The sequence below is a fragment of the Pelodiscus sinensis genome, chromosome 6 (assembly GCF_052426305.1).
Source record: "Pelodiscus sinensis isolate ZL-2025 chromosome 6, ASM5242630v1, whole genome shotgun sequence".
NCBI lineage: Eukaryota > Metazoa > Chordata > Testudines > Trionychidae > Pelodiscus > Pelodiscus sinensis.
The window spans coordinates 121,980,973-121,999,278 of NC_143057.1; the positions used below are offsets into that span (position 1 = coordinate 121,980,973).

Below are 18,306 nucleotides of genomic sequence, written 5' to 3' on the forward strand. Positions count from 1 at the left end.
AAAATCTTTTTTTTTTTATTCTAGTTTGTGTGTGTGTGTGAAAACAGAAAAAACTGTAAATGTCCCTCCTGGGTGAATTCAAATTAAGCACTTTCCCTTGAATGCTATGTCAGTCTGTGAACTACATACATAATGCCCAATTCAAATGACACTAGTGTTTATTCAGATTGCCTTCAGAATTCACCACTTCTCGGATTTTCACATAGGAAGGGAAAAGACTCGGTTTTGGAAAGGAGTGACACAAGGCAAGGATTGTCTTTGTTAGGCAATGCCAATTTTGGCTCAAAAAAGCTTTTCTGCCATTTTGCCAAATTAACCACTCTACTATTTCCTCTCTTTAAAGCTTTACCACAGTGTCGCCTCAAATAATCAGAGAGGAAAGAAAAATACAGTCCATACAGAGATCACAGAGTTTTTAAATATATCTGTGGGCTGCCTTCAGTATCATTGATGAGGGATTGCTGAGCACCAAGAAGAGCAAGGCTGCTTTTGAATTTCTGAAAGGATGTAGAGGCCATTTACCTGCCTGAGAGGCCCTCTCACATGGAGTGGTATTCTGCAGGTTCTGTTTTGCCACACCCCTTGTTCCACATTGATGTCAATCCCTCAGGATTCATGTACACTGCAACACTATTTTGAAATAACCAGCGCTGTTCCGAAATAACTTAGTCCGTGTCTACACAGAAGGCAGTTATTTCGGAATAGTGTCAAAATACTGTCAAGCTGGAGGACTTCTTACTCCGACTTCTGTAACCCTCAGGGCTCGTCTACATTGGCCCCTTTTCCGGAAGGGGCATGGTAATTTTTGAAATCGCAATAGGGAAATGCGCGGGGGATTTAAATATCCCCCGCGGCATTTAAATAAAAATGTCCGCCGCTTTATTCCGGCTTTTAGAAAAGCCGGAAAAGAGCGTCTACACTGGCCCCGATCCTCCGGAAAAAAAGCCCTTTTCCGGAGGATCTTATTCCTACTTCTTATTCCTTCCTTCAAAGTAGGAATAAGATCCTCCGGAAAAGGGCTTTTTTTCCGGAGGATCGGGGCCAGTGTAGACGCTCTTTTCCGGCTTTTCTAAAAGCCGGAAAAAAGCGGCGGACATTTTTATTTAAATGCCGCGGGGGATATTTAAATCCCCCGCGCATTTCCCTATTGCGATTTCAAAAATTACCATGCCCCTTCCGGAAAAGGGGCCAATGTAGACGTAGCCTCATTGTATGAGGAGTACGGGAAGTCGGAGGAAGAGTGCTCTATTTCAAAATAAGTGCTGTGTAGATGCTCCCAATTTTGAAATAAGCTATTTTGAAATAAGCTACATAGTTGATGTAGCTCCATTTGCATAGCTTATTTTGAGTTAAGCCCCGCTGTGTAGATGAGCCTTTGGGCTCTGTCTACACTCTATCATTTCTGTGGAAGAGGAAATGCAAATGAAGTGCTCATTAGCATTTCTCATGGTCTCATTTGCATATTCTCTTCTGATCCTTTTTGCGGAAGAGGTTTTTGCGAAAAAAAACCCCAATGTAGATGGGACCATTTGCACAAAAGACCCCTTTTGCATAGGAACCCTTATTCCTAAAAAAATGAGGAATAAGGGTTCTTGCGCAAAAGGTTTTTTTTTTGCACAAAATGGCCCCATCCACACTGCGGGTTTTTCTGCAAGAAGGATCAGAAGAGCACTAGTTATTTCAAAATAGTGTTGCAGAGGCTATGTCTAGTATCCATTCTGCTGTGGAAAGAGGAATGTAAATGAAGCAAATCGAAAGTTCAAATGAAGCGCGGATTTAAATATCCCGTGCTTCATTTGCATATTCACGTCCGAGCTTTTTTTCGAAAAAGGGTTTTTCGAAAGTGATAGAGCAGTCTAGATGGGATTCTTTCAAAAATCACCCCTTTTTTGAAGGAACCCATACTCCTCATTTTTCAAGAGCATGGGTTCTTTCAAAAAAGGATTTTTTTTAAAAAAAGGACCCCATCTAGACTGCGCTTTCACTTTCGAAATCCCTTTTTTAAAAAAAAAACACTCGGAGGCAAATATGCAAATGAAGTGTGGGATATTTAAATCCATGCTTCATTGGCACTTTTGATTTGCTTCATTTACATTCCTCTTTCCACAGAGGAATGTAGTTTAGATGTGCCCAGAGGGACAAGGCTATATACTTGTATCCTCCCCGTGCTGGCCTTATAGAGAATCAGCCCAGATTTTTAGCCATCAAGCTTCTGAAAAGGATTAAAAAAGATTAGTCCTGTGGCACTGTAGAGACTAACCCAAAAGACACAGAATTAAAGACTAACATGGTTCCCCCACTGAGAAGGATTAGTTTTGCATTGTACCCTGAAACTGGCATGATGTGAACTCAGCTGTGCTTTCTGCAGGCAGAAGTCCTTAGCTTCGAAAAATGTCCTGCTTCTGGCCCTGTAAGCTTTCCCCTGAATTCCCATAGCCTAAATATCCCTGCTGAATACAGCTACCATGGCAAGGTGGAGGTCTTTAAGAGAAATGCGGGATATAAACGGTCAGGTGCTTGACAAAAACGTGCAGTGCATATGTTGCACATGGTGCAATGATATGACCCAACTGATGTGTCTCATGTACCAAAATGCATTGTTATACCTATTCCAACCCACTGGACAACTACAACTTTTCAGTTGCTTCTCTTGGAACACATAGCTAAGCTCTGATTGCTCCATATGCATTTTCTCGGCTGCAGTTTTATACAGCAGAATTGCCACCAAGTCACATTGTAGCCTCCTAAGTCCGGGAATGGGACTAAGAATATGCGTACATGACAACAGTCGTGCCCATTTTATGCTACGTTCACCATGGGTCTATCCATGCTTCTGTATCCCTGTGGGACAGGGACACTTAAAATGCTGCAGAGCCACAGCTGTGCTGCTGTTGTGCATCAGCAAATGTCCTGTTACACCAACAGAACAGGTTCTCCACCCTTCATAGCTAATCCACCTCTGCAGGAACAGCCCTAGATGTGCTGCCGGCAACTTGCGCCCTAGGCAAGATGTGCAATCGGTGCGCAATCGGTGCCCTCGCCTCCAAAGCCCTCGACGGCCATTTTTCTTGGTATGCTGGGCGACCGCCTAGGTTGCCTGTATTGATGGGCTGCCACTGCACCTCTGGGAGCAATAGTCATTATACCAATGGGGGAAGCTTTCCCATCGATATAGTGCTGTCTACACCCAGCCTAAGTCAGTTTCACTGCTTCACTTATAGGTATGGATTTACACACCCCTAAGCAGTGTAGTTAAATATGTAGTGTAGATTTCACCTAAAAAATCAGCCTTTTCTCTCTTTTTTTGTCCTTTCTCTTTCCAGCCCGTAGGAAAGGAAATTCAAAGGGAAGACATTAGTGAAACTCCCATTAATCTTTGTCTGTCAATTCTTATCTGGCAGAGGTGTGACATTTTGCTTTAACATGTACCATCATGGGGGAAGATCAATGGCATTAGTTTAATAAAGATACCATTCAAGTGTTCTGTTTAATGAGAGGATCTGACTAGCCCTCCCAATAAACTCGGAGATTAATAAAACTTCAAAATTAAATTACACATTCCAGAAAAAAACCCACTGCTTACTCCTTGAATCACTACCCTCCCATCCCTTGTAGCAAATAATTCTCTCTTTGAAAAGCAGCCCAAGTAATAAGTCAAAGGATGGAACATGTGCTCTGTACCCTGTGCATAATGGCAGTTTGATGCCTCATACATTTGCAGTGCTTTCATACTCTAGCAAACTATTTCTGAAAAAAGGTTATTCCATTACACTCCAGTTCTATATAAATCTATTGTAAATTCTTTCCTTGTCTCCTCTGTATAGAATACCCACTTCAGCAGAATAGATAGAATCCCAGCAAATGAGCAGCGTGTGGAGGTGGAGGGGAAAGAGAGTTTTGTAGTGCTTTCCCTTTCATTGCTAGGCAAAGCAAAATATTCTCTGTCTGTTTGGAAGTCAAACCTTCAATGGCTCATAGCTATTAATACGATAAAGAATGGTACATATACATCAACTTTCATACAGTGGGTGAAGCAGCAGGCCATGTTGATCACACATATTGCTGTTTGATGCTTTTTTGAACAGACTTTATCATGACACGTCCAGCCTAAAGTTTAATGCCCTAATTCAAGAAGGTGCTTCAGCATGTACACTATTTTAAATATGTCAGTACTCCCAGGGTGCGTCTACACAGCACCCTAAACTTGAAATAAGATATGCAATTTGTGCTACCCAAATTGAGTATCTTTTTTTGAATCTACAGTAGACTTCTGATAATCCGGAACCTATGGGACCTAGATGGTGCCGGATTATCAGATATGCCGGACGATCAGGAGGCACTATAAGCTGGTTATATATATACTGTATACATAATATACTGTATATAAAGTGTTCTTAACCCTTTTTATTGTACATACTGTATACAGTATACTGTAATGTTTTAGTTTTTTTAAACCTTTTTTACCCTTTTTGCTGAGTTCAGCTGCTGCCGCTGTTACCTTGTGACTCATTTTTTGCTGAAGCTCACTCACTAAGCTCTTGCCATTTTGATGCCGGACTATCAGGAGTGCCGGACTATTGGAGTTTTACTGTATTTTGAAATCGCTTATTTTGGAATTTGGCACATCTACACAGCACCAAATTTCAAAATACCATGCAATTTCAAGATATTCCTTAACCCTTGTAGAATGAGGATTATTGGGATGCCTCAAGAGCACACCCGTTATTTTGAAAAATATTTTGGATCCCTTCGGGATCCAGAAATAGCTGTGCAGTGTAGATGTACCCCCAGTGAAATCAACAGGATAATTCACATGCTTAACACAAGTATTTTTTTAATATGAGAACTTATTCAGCACTTGTGACATACCAGTCAATCAGATTTTCCATTGCATCTACATTTCTTTTTTTCTTTCTTTCTTTCACACACACATGCGTACACACCCAGACCCCCACACACCAGTTCCTGATACCCCCTCTTCCTCCACAATCTGGTTCTCCATAAATTCATCAGCCTCTTTCTCTTCAAGGATCGGAGGGTATGTCTACACTACCACCGTAGTTCGAACTAGGGTGGTTAATGTAGGCAACCGGAGTTGCAAATGAAGCCCGGGATTTGAATTTCCTGGGCTTCATTTGCATATTGCCGGGCACCGCCATTTTTAAATGTCCGCTAGTTCGGACTCCGTGCCCGTGGCTACACGCGGCACGAACTAGGTAGTTCGGACTAGGCTTCCTATTCCGAACTACTGTTACTCCTTGTGTAACAGTAATCAGGATGGCACTGATTACTCTGCTAGCAGGTGGTACAGGGTTGCTGGACATAGGTCACCTTGACCATACCTCTTTCTGTCTTGATCTGTCTCCATCCCTAGCCTACCTCCACCACGCCTCCTGCCTGACTTGAAATTTCCATTGCTCTGGAGGCTTCTATAGAGATATCTCTGCTTCTGGTATGCCAGTCTCTTTTGCTATTGGTAAATCCTGTGTGGGCTTTACCCCTGCCCTAAACCTACGCTGGGTAAAAGAGCTGGTAGGGCGATATAAATCAGGCCCTACCAGCGCAATTGTAGGACACGTCTTCTCTCGCTGCACCAGAGATCGCTCTCCTGGCATTTGATGTAGTGGGTGTAGTTAAGACCCATAAATTGAATGCTGAGGGCAGCTTTAGACAGCCCCTGTACTCCTGGCAGTCATGAGGAGTAAGGGAAGCCAATGAGAGCTTTTGTTCCTGTAGGCCTCCCACAATGAGGACAGTGCCAAATTTGGCTTAAGACAAGTCAACTCCAGTTACAAATTTTACGTAGCTAGAGTTGTGTAACTTAACCTGATCTTCCACATCTAGTGTCCCTACCTGTCCCTACTAACTTCATCGGAGATACTCTTAATTTACACCAGTGTAAATGAGATCAGAATCAGACCTTGCATATTTGTTACACAATATTTATAGCAACTGGCACAAGCTCACATTCTCATCACCAGTACTCCTAAAGCACGCAAACTGCGAACTTATCATCCAGAAAAGAGGAGCAAATGAACTCATGGGACAGTCTTCTTTTGTGACATCAGCTTTTCGGTACGTCTGGACAAAGGGAGTAACTAAGATTATTGTAAAGCCCTCACAATAATGATTTATTGTGTGGTAGCCTTTTATCTCATTGGGCCTTGTAATCTAGAAAGCCAGCAGAGCAGAGTGTACAGAATTGCATGCCATGAAGTTAGGGTGAAGTTTGCTCAGCTAATTACCTCTGAAAACCTCCACCTGGCTTTATGAGTAATGTCGGTGACTTGAAATTCTGCACTTTCCTTTTTCTGTGTCAGCTGCTAACATTTTTCCTATGCTGTTCATTGAATGTGAGGGGCAGAAGGAAAAATTTCCTTTTGAACTTGTCCCCCCCCTTGTAATGAGGGTTGTCAGTGCTCAGTGGTAACAATGAAATGGCTACAAATGTAAATGGCTGGAGTATAGAGGTTGTGCTGGTTATTCAAATCTTTTTTTTTAATATTTCAGGACATAAATAATACTTAAGTCAATAATGTTAGTGACTTAAGGAAAAAAAGAAAGTTGGATCAATTTGCCTCTCCAATCTAGTTTTACCCATCTAGTATAGCACAACCATCATCGTGATATACAGGCATGAAGTGAGCAATATCATTTAACCGATGGACACAATAGGTTGGATTCTTAAAACAACCAGAGGTTCTCCCTGGAGAGTATCAGCTAAGTAGGGCACATAAGAGCTGGCCAAAGCCTCTATGACACTGTGCCATAGCTTTTATATAAGAACATAAGAATGGCCATACTGGGTCAGACCAAAGGTCCATCTAGCCCAGTAGCCTGTCTGCCAAGAAAGGAAGGGTCAGGTTACAGGACATATGGGCACACAGGACCTGCACTAGTCCTGATTCCCTTCCAGTTTAAACTGTAGTACTTCTGGCAATGGCAAAGGTTGGAGTCACCTGCTGTTGCTCTAACATCTGCCCAGGCTGAATGGATGGGCATTAGGGAGCTGCAGCCAGTTCTGTGCAGTCATCACTGTCTCAGACCAATTGGAGAACGGAGGTCAGGGAAAGGAAGTGCAGCTTCAGAGCCAAACCAGCAGGTACTACTCTGACTGGTTCCATTCTGATGGTCCTTTGAAGTGAGGCTAATTTGTTCCTGTCAAAATTCCATCCATTTAGAGCCGGATCCAAAGCCAAAATAATTGTTTCTATTGGATTCATTTGGTTTTGGATAAGGTCCTTGGAACTGAGTTCAACATTCTGCCTTCCTGTCTTCCTCAGGTTTGCCATCAAAGCCCCATTAGCTCCTTCAGCAACCACTCTAGACTGAGTGTGAATGAAATGTTTATGTCTGTAATTGCCATTGTGTTTCCTCTGAAAAGCTCACGGGAGCAGCTTGGATGGAACAAATGTTTAGGAAAATGCTTGTAACTATTGATATTTCACCTGTGGCCTTCACAATTTCTCCATGGCAACCCAGAGCTCTGGATGACTCCGGCAGAGGTTGCTGATTGGCACGATGGCAGGTTATCTCTAGCCTTACTCTTGATTGGAACTCTTTTCTTATACTTGTATATTTATACCTGCCTCTGGAATTTCCTCTACATGCATCTGACAAAGTGGGTCTTTGCCCACGAAAGCTTATGCTCCAATAAATGTTAGTCTATAAGGTGCCACAGGACTTCTCGTTGTTCTTGCAGATTCAGAGTAACATGGCTTCCCCACTGATACTTGTCACCAAGGCAGGTGTGAAGTGTGCCAGGGGAGAGAGATTGCTTGAAGCACAGAGGCCACCACCAGCACCGCCAGGATGATGAAGCTGCCTCTGTTAATGCTAACTCTCCAAATGAAACACACTTTGAGGTGTGGCTGTGGCTGCGCTGTCAAAGATGCAAAGGTTAAACACGGCACAGACGGAGCCTGAAGGAGATTTTCTCAGTATTAACAACCCAAGGGCCTGCACAGAAAATCAATCCAGTCTGTTTCTTTGGTGTTCTTCATCCGGTGGGCCTGTTGACTGCCAGGGCCTCCCCATCAGCTCCCAACCTTGGTGTTTCATGCTGTCCTTTCGGCTGTGCAGGACTTGACCTTAATACAGAGCTGGCTGTCATTAAGATGACAGCTCATCCATCACTGCCCCCACACGCTGTCAGCCAGCCATTTAATCTCACTTGTAATTTTCTGAGGGAGCCTTGCAAAAGCCACAAACAGAATTTTAATGCTGTAAAATGCAGTGTAGCGCCAGTACATATTTCTTTTCATTGTGAGGTCATAGTACGCAAACGTTCCCACATTCAGCTTAGCTTCCTTTACTTGATAAGACTGCACGCCTACATATATCTCATCATCAATGCCCCGAATGGGTTCACAGGGCCACAGTATTTGTTAACGTGACTGCTGAGGCATTGCCAAGTCAGCTCCTTGGCCCCAGCACATCAAGTTTCCTCAGCTTTATAATCCACCCTTCCAACTCTCTCTTCATTTGAGTCCTGCTCTTTAGCTGTTCAAGCTGTTCAATCCAGCCTTAGCTGCTTCTGTAGGACCTGATCCAATCACGCTTGTACACACTTCACCCAACAGGACTTTAGATCAGGCCCTTAGAGCCTTCAACAGCCCTATACCTTAACTACCTCTATGCCTGCATGGCTAGCCTGCAAGGCAGGCTTGTTGGTCTAGGTGTCTTAGCCTAGCTTAGGCATACCAGAGCGGTTGACAAAGGCTTCCCTTGTCCACTGCGATGCGTCCAGACTGTTCCACTGTGCTGCTAAACAGCTGATCGGCACAGAGCGGTGGCCATTTTGATGTAAATAAAGCGGCAATTATTTAAATCACCGCTTCATTTTCCTATGTCTAGTTAACTCATCTACATGGCTTCGTCGACGGAGCCATGTAGTCTAGCTGCACCCTCAAGTTCCTGAAAGGGTGTTATGTGGAAAAATTGTTCTCCTTGACCAAGGACAAGAAGCAATGGGCTTAAGTTGCAGCAAGGGAGATTTAGGTTGGACATTAGGAAAAACTTCTAATGTGGTGGTTAAATACTGGGATAAATTTCCTAGGGAGGTTGTGGAATCTCCATCATTAGAGATACTTAAGAGCAGGTTAGACGGACATCTAACAGGGATGGTCTAAATGGCGTTTGGTCCTGCTGTGAGGGAAGGGAACTGGACTTGATGGTCCCTTCCAGTTCTAGTGTTTTATGATTCTTCCTTCCGTCCACTGTCTCACACTTACTTCTCCAGGATCTGTGTGCCATTATTTACAAAGAGTGAACATGATAACCCAGGTAATAATAGGCCTGTAAGTCTGACATTGATCCTGAGCAAGAGAACAGAGTGGTTGATTTGGGATTTGATTAATAAAGACTTGAAGGAGGATAATATAATTAATGCTGCTCAATATGGGTTTATGGCAAATAGAGCTGGCAAACCAACTTGATACTTTTTTGGATGAGATTACAAGTTAGGTGGATAAAGAGAATAGTGTGGAGGCAGGGGAGCCAAGAGCCTAGCCAGGACCCTGGGTGAGGGAGGGTGCCTCTGCAATACTGGAAGAGGCGGGGCATTAAGCAGAAGGTGTGGGGCCAGAGCCAAGCCCTCTGCAGCGCCAGAAGTTCACCATGCTATGCCCCCCAGCTCTTAGAGCTGCTCAGAGCATGCCATGCCTGCTCCTGTGGTGATGTCAAGGGCCTTGGGCTTCAATCTCTTTAGAATTGCTGAGTCCCGGGGGGAGTTGCCTTCTTTGCTCCCTCCACCATCGGCAGGCTTGTGTGGAGGCAATATAATTGGGATAGGACTCTACTGCAATTATAAACCCACAGCCGACCCATGCCAGCTGACACACTTGTGGAGCTTCTGCTCAAACGGCTGTTTAACTGCAGTGTGGACATTGGGCTCACACTGGAGCTAAGACTCTGAGACCCTGCAAGATGGAATAGTCCTAGAGATCAGGCTGTCACCCAAGCCAGAGACTACATCTACACTACGAATTTTCCCGGCAAAAAATATGTTCATGAGGGACTCATTTGCTGATCTTGTGGAAAAAGGTTTTTTTTGCGCAAAAAGAAAACATCCACACTGCTTGTTTTTGCGCAAAAACCGATTGGCAGAAAAGATGCAAATGAGATCACGACTCATGCGAATGAGTCCCCCATGAGCATATTTTTTGCAGAGAAAACTTGTAGTGTAGATGTAACTTGAATGTCTATGTAGAGACAGGTTTCGAACTACAGTGTGGACATGCCTTCAGGTTTCTGTCAGGCATTTAACTTGGTACTTCATGAAATCTTGATTAAAAATTATTACAACGATATAAAATGAAGAGGACACACATGAATGGATTATAAGATGCCTGACTGATAGGCTTCAATGTGTACTTGTAAATGAGGATGGTGTGTGTTTCTAGTGGCTTCCCAGAGATCTGTTTTAGGCCTTATTCCAGTTAACAATTGTTTCAACAACCTGAATGAAAATATAAAATGACTGCTAATGAAGTTTGCAGATGACACAAAAATAAGGAGAATAGTAAATAATGAAGAGAACAGGTCACTAATACATCATGATCTAGATTTCTTGGTAGGCAGGGCTCAAGTGAAACAATACGTGCTCTGATAAGGCTAACTGTAAATGTAAAAATCTAGGAACACAGAAAGTAGGCCATATTATAGAGTGAAGGATTCTCTCCTGGGAAGCAATAACTCTGAAAATGATTTAAGAATCTTAGGGTGTGTCTAGATTACACCTCTCTGTCGACAGAGAAATGTAGATTAGGCACGTCGAAATTGTTAATGAAGCAGGGATTTATATATATCCCACACCTCATTAGCATAAACATGGCTGCTGGTTTTTTTTCTAAATGGAATTTTTTTGAAAAAAACTTGGCAGTCTAGACGCGGGTGGATCTGTCAAAAATAAAGCCTTTTTCAACAGATCCTGTAAACCTTATTTTTTGAGAAATACAGGATCCGTCGAAAAAGGCTTTATTTTGACAGATCTGCATCTAGACTGCCGTTTTTTTTTGAGAAAATTCCATTTTCAAAAAAAGTGACGGCCATGTTTATGCTAATGAGGCATGGGATATTTAAATCCCTGCTTCATTAGCAATTTTGACGTGCTTAATTTGCATCCCTCTGTCGACAGAGGGATGCAGTGTAGACGTAGCCATGGTGGATAATTAGCAGAACACGAGCTCCCTGTGTAATACTGTAGCTAAAGTAACTCTTGGATGCATGAACAGGAGCTCTCAAGTAGGAGTAGAGAGGTTATTTTAAATTACGATTAGATTTTTTTTTCATGTGATCAAAGAATGAATTTGGGAGAGGACAATGGATTGTACAGGAAATCATACTAGATGATCCCAGTTGTTCCTACTGGCTTTGGAGCTATGAATCTGTATATTTCCTCAGCAACACCACAAGCTCTCCATCCATACTTTGTCCAGTAGGAGCAGGACTTTTCTCCTGCAAACCATAACTGATTCATCAACCAAACACTGTACCCTTCCTAGAGGAGTTACAAACTCTGTCTCTCAAGCTACATCTACACTGCTTCCTTCTTGTGCAAAAGCCTATGCAAATGAAGCATGGATTAGCAAAATGAAAAAATGAGGAAGAATGGCTCTTGCACAAGAAGGGTTTTTGGTGCAAAAAGGTGCTGTGTAGACGGCTCCTTTTGAAATGAAATGAGATACCTATCTCCTAGAACTGGAAGGGACCTTAAAAGATCATTGAGTCCAGTCCCCTGCCTTCACAGCAGGACCAAGTACCATCCCTGACAGATTTTTGCCCCAAATCCCTAAATAGCCTCCTCAAGGATTGAGGTCACAATCCTGGGTTAAGCAGGTCAATGCTCAAACCACTGAGCTATCCCTCCCTCCTCTTGCTCAACACCAGCTTCCAATTAATTATTCAACTGAAATGTGGCAATATGCTAATCTGGAAGCAGGAAGCGGTTTAGATGTAGTTGCAGGGAACATATTCTGTAAGAGTCTCCCTTCTCATGGGTATCTCTAGTAAATTTCATACTTACATTCTAGGATCCCCTTGCTCCCATGATATGGGCAGCCAGGCAACTGTGAGATGTTAACAAACCTTTGATTAGTATTGACATGGGCTGCATTTTATCTCACAATGTAGTTCCTACCCCTTAAATTAGATGCACACATGACTGACTCTTGCAGTCACGTTGAGCTCTGGGATCTTTATACCCCATTACTAATCTTCAGAACCATCTGATCCTATGACTGATTTATTGCTTGGGAAAAAGAAAACACCTTGCACTTTTCCTCTGAACATTGCTAGGAGTTTAACATTTCTTCAGCAATCAGATAATAAAATCCTAATTTTCTATATATATATCCTAGAGTGATGCTCAGACTTTTCATTTGAAGAGCTTGTTTTCAGTTGCTTCTAACTTTGCCAGAACAACCATCTGGACTGAAATTTTCCAGGTTGGGAGTCTGCCTCAGACGGAGTTATTTTGGAAAATTTCAGTAAAAACAGTTCAGCGGTGCCTGAATACAAGATGAGGGGGGAAAGGCCATGTGTTTCCAATAAAAAATAATAACCATTTATTAAGAAGCTTTAGCACCACCATGCTTTGAAGGAGGGGCAGGAAATTTGATAGCTGGATCACCCTGGAGTTAAAGAGCTGACTTCTTCTGTCTCTGTGAAAATTGAATCAAATGTGTCCAAGTTATATACCATTGAAATAAGCTATACTGAGATTTAGAGGCCTGCCATAAAATCCATTAAACAGTCTGTCTCTAGTGAGCATGCTCCACCTATATGGAGCTCTGTGCTAACCATACTGAGCATGTATCACCTCTACAGAGCTTAATAAGCGTGCTCCATTCTTTGACCAAACAGGCCTTTTTCTGCCATTCTTCTTTTTGTCTGATGGGAGCTTCTGTGGTGTCAGGCAGCAAAACTACAAGAAGAGAAACTCTCTTTCCTGTTCGCTCAATGGCTCCCAGATAGGAGGAAGTAAGTGGGAAGGCAGGAGGGGTACATAGAAAGTCTGTGAAGGGTATGGGGCAGAGACAGATGAGTGGAGGGGAATGGACCTGGCATTTTCCATGGTTGAATGCAGCATGACTGTGAACCCTTCACATTCGTTACAAAGCTGTTTTAGGGTTATAAATTAAAATGTTATGTAGCAAATAGATACAATCTTTACTAAAATTACAGCTCTGTTTGAGCATGTCATGATCATGAGGGTTAGCCAGCAGCCTAGGGACTAAGGGGTTAACTATACCTAAGCCAGGTAGAATTGGCCAATAGGAATGTAGCTAGGAATTTCAAACTGGGACAAAGGAATTATTGGGTTTCCCCTCCTTGTCTCTGGGGCAGTTTGCTCTCCAGCTAGTGAGGGGGTCAGATAGTATGTCTCCCTTCAAGAAAAAACTCTTTACTCTCTGTAGGTTTAGATCAGTGGTCTCCAACCTTTTTACACCCAAGATCACTTTTTAAATGACAGACCAAGCCAAGATCTATCGCCCTACCCCTTCCTTGAAGCCCCACCCTCTCTATGCTCCTCCTTTCCATTACTTGCTATCCCCAATCCTTATACTGCTACTTTAAAAAAAAATCCCACCATTCCTTACAGCTACTCACCTGTGCTGTTGCTCAGTGAGTAGCTGCTCCTCAAATGAGGAAATCTAATGTAAATATACTGCGCAGGCGCGCAGTTCAGAGAGGGCTCAAGAGCTACTCTTAGAGCCTCCGAGATCTACCGGTAGATCGCGATCTACTGGTTGGTGACCACGGGTTTAGATAAATCCATTAGGTTTTATTGTTTTATGGTTTGGGAAATGGGATCTGATGTCTGTGCATTTTTAAAAATGGGTTTTGCTCTCCTTTGAAATTAAGTCTTGGACCATGGTGGGGTTCCCCCATGAGTATATTAATTTGTGATTTTTCCATCTAGTCATTATGCTTGCAACAGAAATATTGTGGTGATAATAAAAGTTCTTTCTCTTTTTTTTTATTAACCTGGAATTTGTTAATTTTTGTGTCCTGGTTTGTACTTTAGGGGTGAGATTTCCCAAGAGATCTCTCCCATGATTTTCTTATCATTACTTTGGTGGTGACAGCAGATTTTATCCCCAAAATCTAGGTTTTTAAGATGGGGGGGGGGAGTTTTATACCAAAGCCTGAAAAGATAAGGTTTTGGGGTACTTTTGCAGGCCCCCACTTCTGCATTTATTGTGCCAGACTAGGGAAGAAGCCTATGACAGGGTGTATCTAGATTACAGGTTTTTTTGAAAAAGTGGCCTTTTTTCGAAAGAACTTCACCTGCGTCTAGATTGCTTCCGCGTTATTTTGAAATTAAATCGAAAGAATGTGGCATTTTTTTGACCACGGAAAACCTCATTTTACGAGGAATAATGCCTTTTTTTAAAAAGTGCTCTTTCGAAAAAAAAGGCATTATTAAATGCAAACAATGCTTTTTCGAAAGAGAGCCTTCAGACTGCCTGCGGCTCTCTTTTTTGAAAAAAGAGGCTGCTGTCTAGACACACTCTTTCAAAAGAGCCTTGTAGTCTAGACATACCCTTTATGGGTTTGCTCTGAAGTGCAGTGCTTTAACGGTGCGTCTACACTGCACCTTTAGCTCAAAATAAGCTGCTCAATTTGAGCTACGCAATGCCAAATTTCAAAATAAAGCGCTATTCCAAAATGTCCCTTAATCCTTGTGGAATGAGGTTTACAGGGACGTGGGAATAGTGTGCCCATTATTTCTAAAGCTATTTTGAATTAAAGGGCCCCCTGTCAAGATGCAGAAAATGCTATTTCAGGATATAGGAACTATCCCAAAATTGTGCCACTGTCTAGATGCACCCTAACAAAAGTGGATTCCTTCTTCAAAATAGGCCAAAAGAGTGTCCTATTCACACAATTGATTTCTCAGTGGTTCCCATTAAACTTATTGAATCATGCATTTTGCTTACACTGCTGCTCTCAGAAAAGCCAGGAGCAATTAGAGCAGTCTTAAAGTGAAAATACTCTTTCTTGGTGTCACTGAGTATTATTTAGGTTATCACTTAACTGATTCGCTTATCTTTACAATATTTGTAATCACCATAACATAAAAGCGACGAGGAGTCCTGTGGCACCTTATAGACTAACTGAAGTGTAGGAGCATAAGCTTTCGTGGGCAAAGACCCACTTTGTCAGATGCATGTCAGATGCAGATTCAGACTAACACGGCTACTGTTAGTGGGTCCGGCCCCGGGTCCTCTGCCGCTTTGCTCTGCATCTCTCTGGTCTGCTGGGGGGGGACGCAGCTAGTGCCCCCCCCCCCCGCAGCAGACCAGGGAGACGTGGAGCAAAGCCCGGGGCCTGTGGTAGAGCAGGTGGGGCGCTGCTGGTTGGTCCCGCAGCACCGCTCCTTGGCGCTACTGGACCAACCCGGCAGCACCCCAGCTGCTCTGCCCCAGGAGTCCTGATTCAGCCGCTGCTGATCAGTTTCAGCAGCAGCTGAATCAGGACGCCTGGGGCAGAGCAGCTGGGTTGCTGCTGGGTTGGTCCAGTAGCGCCGAGGAGCGGCCGCGCTACTGGACCAATCCAGTAGCACCCGAGCTGCTCTGCCCCAGGCGTCCCCATGTCAGCCGCTGCTGAAACTGACCAGCGGCTGACTACAGGAAGCCCGAGGCAGAGTTGCTCTGCTCCGGGCTTCCTGGAATCAGCTGCTGACTTGGGGATGCCTGGGGTTCTTAAGTTGAATCTGTATGTAAGTCGGAACTGGTGTCCAGATTCAGCCGCTGTTGAAACTGATCAGTTTCAGCAGTGGCTGAATCTGGATGCCAGTTCCGACTTACATACAGATTCAACTTAAGAACAAACCTACAGTCCCTATCTTGTACGTAACCCGGAGACTGCCTGTACAGGGTTTTTTCAAAAAAACTTCACCTGTGTCTAGACTGCCGCCTCATTCTTTAGAAATTAAATCGAAAGAACGCGGTGGTTTTTTCAGCAGCGGTAAACCTCATTTCACAAGGAAGAATGCCTTTTATTCAAAAGAGCTCTTTAAAAAAAGGTGTTCTTGACCACAAACAGGGCTTTTTCAAAGAAGAGCATCCAGATTGCCTGGGTGTTCTCTTTCAAATAAGTGATACGTTTTTTCAGAAAAAGTTGTGGCTGTCTAGACGATCTCTTTCGAAATAAGCTTTTTTGAAAGATTCTTTCAAAAAAGCTTCTTTTGAAAGAAGCGTGTAGTCTAGACATACCCTCTGTGGCTCAGTTTCCCAAAGAAAAGGAGGATCATAGTTCTTTGCCTTACAGGAGTGTTGTGAGTTGCTCAGACATATAACATATTTATAGTCGTACAACTTGTGAACATTCTCTGCTGTATTCTCTTTGGCACAATATGTGAGTATGCTTGGCTATTATCCAAAAGATTGGTGGCCCATATCTACCCAAGGCTGGAACTACTTTGACACATAGGTCAAAAGATTTAAGACTCCCTGTTGGCCTTAAACTTTATGAACATGTTACTCTTAGTGACTTTTTTTTTTTGATAGGTCTCGACTGAAGAAGGTATGAGTTTGGCAAGAGAGTATTCGTGCTCCTTCTTTGAGACCTCAGCTGCCCTGCGCTTCTACATTGATGATGTCTTTCATGGACTGGTGCGGGAAATTCGCAGGAAAGAGTCCTCACTGCCCCTGACAGAAAAGAAGATGAAGAGGAAGGACAGTCTGTGGAGGATGCTGAAAGGCTCTTTGAAGAAGAAAAAGGAAAGTACATCCTGATGGCACTTTCCCATCGGCCACCTTTAGGGTATGTCTACACTTGCCCCTAGTTTGAAGAAGGGAGGCAGATGAAGCATACCGAAGTTGCTAATGAAGTGCCTGATTTAAATATCCCACGCTTCATTAGCATATTCACGGCTGGTCACCATTTTAAAAAGCCGGTAGATGCGGTAGTCCGATCCAAAACCCTTCCCTCAAATTAACTGTTACTCCTCATTGCACTAGGGGGCAAGTGTAGACATACCCTTAGGGAGTTGATCACAGCCATGTGTAGCAATTCCTAAGACAGCATTTCCACAGCATCTTCAGGGCCCAGTTCTGGAGTCCTTTCTTTGCTTTCATTCAGTCCTTATGCAGGAATAACTTCTATGAAGCTCAATCTGTGCTTGCTCATTGGGCCCTTTTATGCCAATATAGCCAAAACAGAAGATGCCACTTAGCAATCAATTACCCTCTGCCTCACACTTGGCACGATAAGTCCTGTTGTGTAAGGACCAGAGGCCACAAAGAGATCATTTTTCCTTTCCCTGCATGATCCCCAGTACAAGGGGAATTCAAGGTCATCAAGGGTATGAAAGATTATTTTAGGCATGGAGCAGTTCTCCAAAGAGGAACGTGTTTTACACTTTCATGTACCCACCATACACACACCCAAACCATACATAATTGGAAAACTCATTCCATGTATCTTTGGATGAATAATGATGTGGAGCTATCAAGTGGTGCATTAATTTGGCAGGTGAGATGAAATAATGATACCCCGAATGAAAAAGTGTCATGTTGTTCATAGTTACTGAAACATAAATATGAGTACAGTTTTTACTGTTTCTGTTAATTTCTACATCTTAATGTGGTGTTTATTGTTCATAGCTACCAAACAACAATCTATTAAAATATTATTACTGGTTTCATTGGACAAGTATTATTTTTAGACATTATTAAAATAATTCATCATGTGGGAAAAATGCCACATATCAACACATTGCAATCAATTCACATAAAATATTTTCACATCCCAGATTCTTAATTGTCAAATTATCTCACAGGTTATTATAATACTTGTCAATATTTTCAGTTAAAATTAGCAATCTGATCTATCTCGTAGAAGGTTGTGCACTAGAACCCATAGATTGCCAATAATGTGTCCTGCCTATTGGGTAGACAGAAATGTATGTGCGACGAGGAGTCCTGTGGCACCTTATAGACTAACTGAAGTGTAGGAGCATAAGCTTTCATGGGCAAAGACCCACTTCGTCAGATGCATGTAGTGGGAATTTCCACTACATGCATCTGACGAAGTGGGTCTTTGCCCACGAAAGCTTATGCTCCTACACTTCAGTTAGTCTATAAGGTGCCACAGGACTCCTCGTCGCTTTTGCAGATTCAGACTAACACAGCTACCCCTCTGAGAAATGTATGTGAATTCCTAATGTAATGCTTCTCCATTTGTAAGCTTTTGTACATACAAAGTAGCATCTCACCTGCCTAGTAGGTTTTCATTTGTAATGGTCTATGTGTGCAATATTAGTCTTTGAAATAGTCTAGAAACGAGTGTTTAAAT

At 42.8% G+C, this 18,306-nt stretch overlaps 1 protein-coding gene across 1 annotated transcript in view; it reads left to right on the top strand.

The window, feature by feature from the left end:
• The window catches only part of RIT2 (Ras like without CAAX 2), a 275,385-nt gene extending 257,453 nt beyond the window's left edge, over window positions 1-17,932 (top strand). The window contains exon 5 of the mRNA XM_006136787.5: window positions 16,518-17,932. Within this exon, the coding sequence (XP_006136849.3) occupies window positions 16,518-16,745 (228 nt within the window). The 3' untranslated portion in view covers window positions 16,746-17,932. The remainder of the gene's footprint in view (window positions 1-16,517) is intronic.
• The last annotated feature ends 374 nt before the right edge of the window (window positions 17,933-18,306 follow it).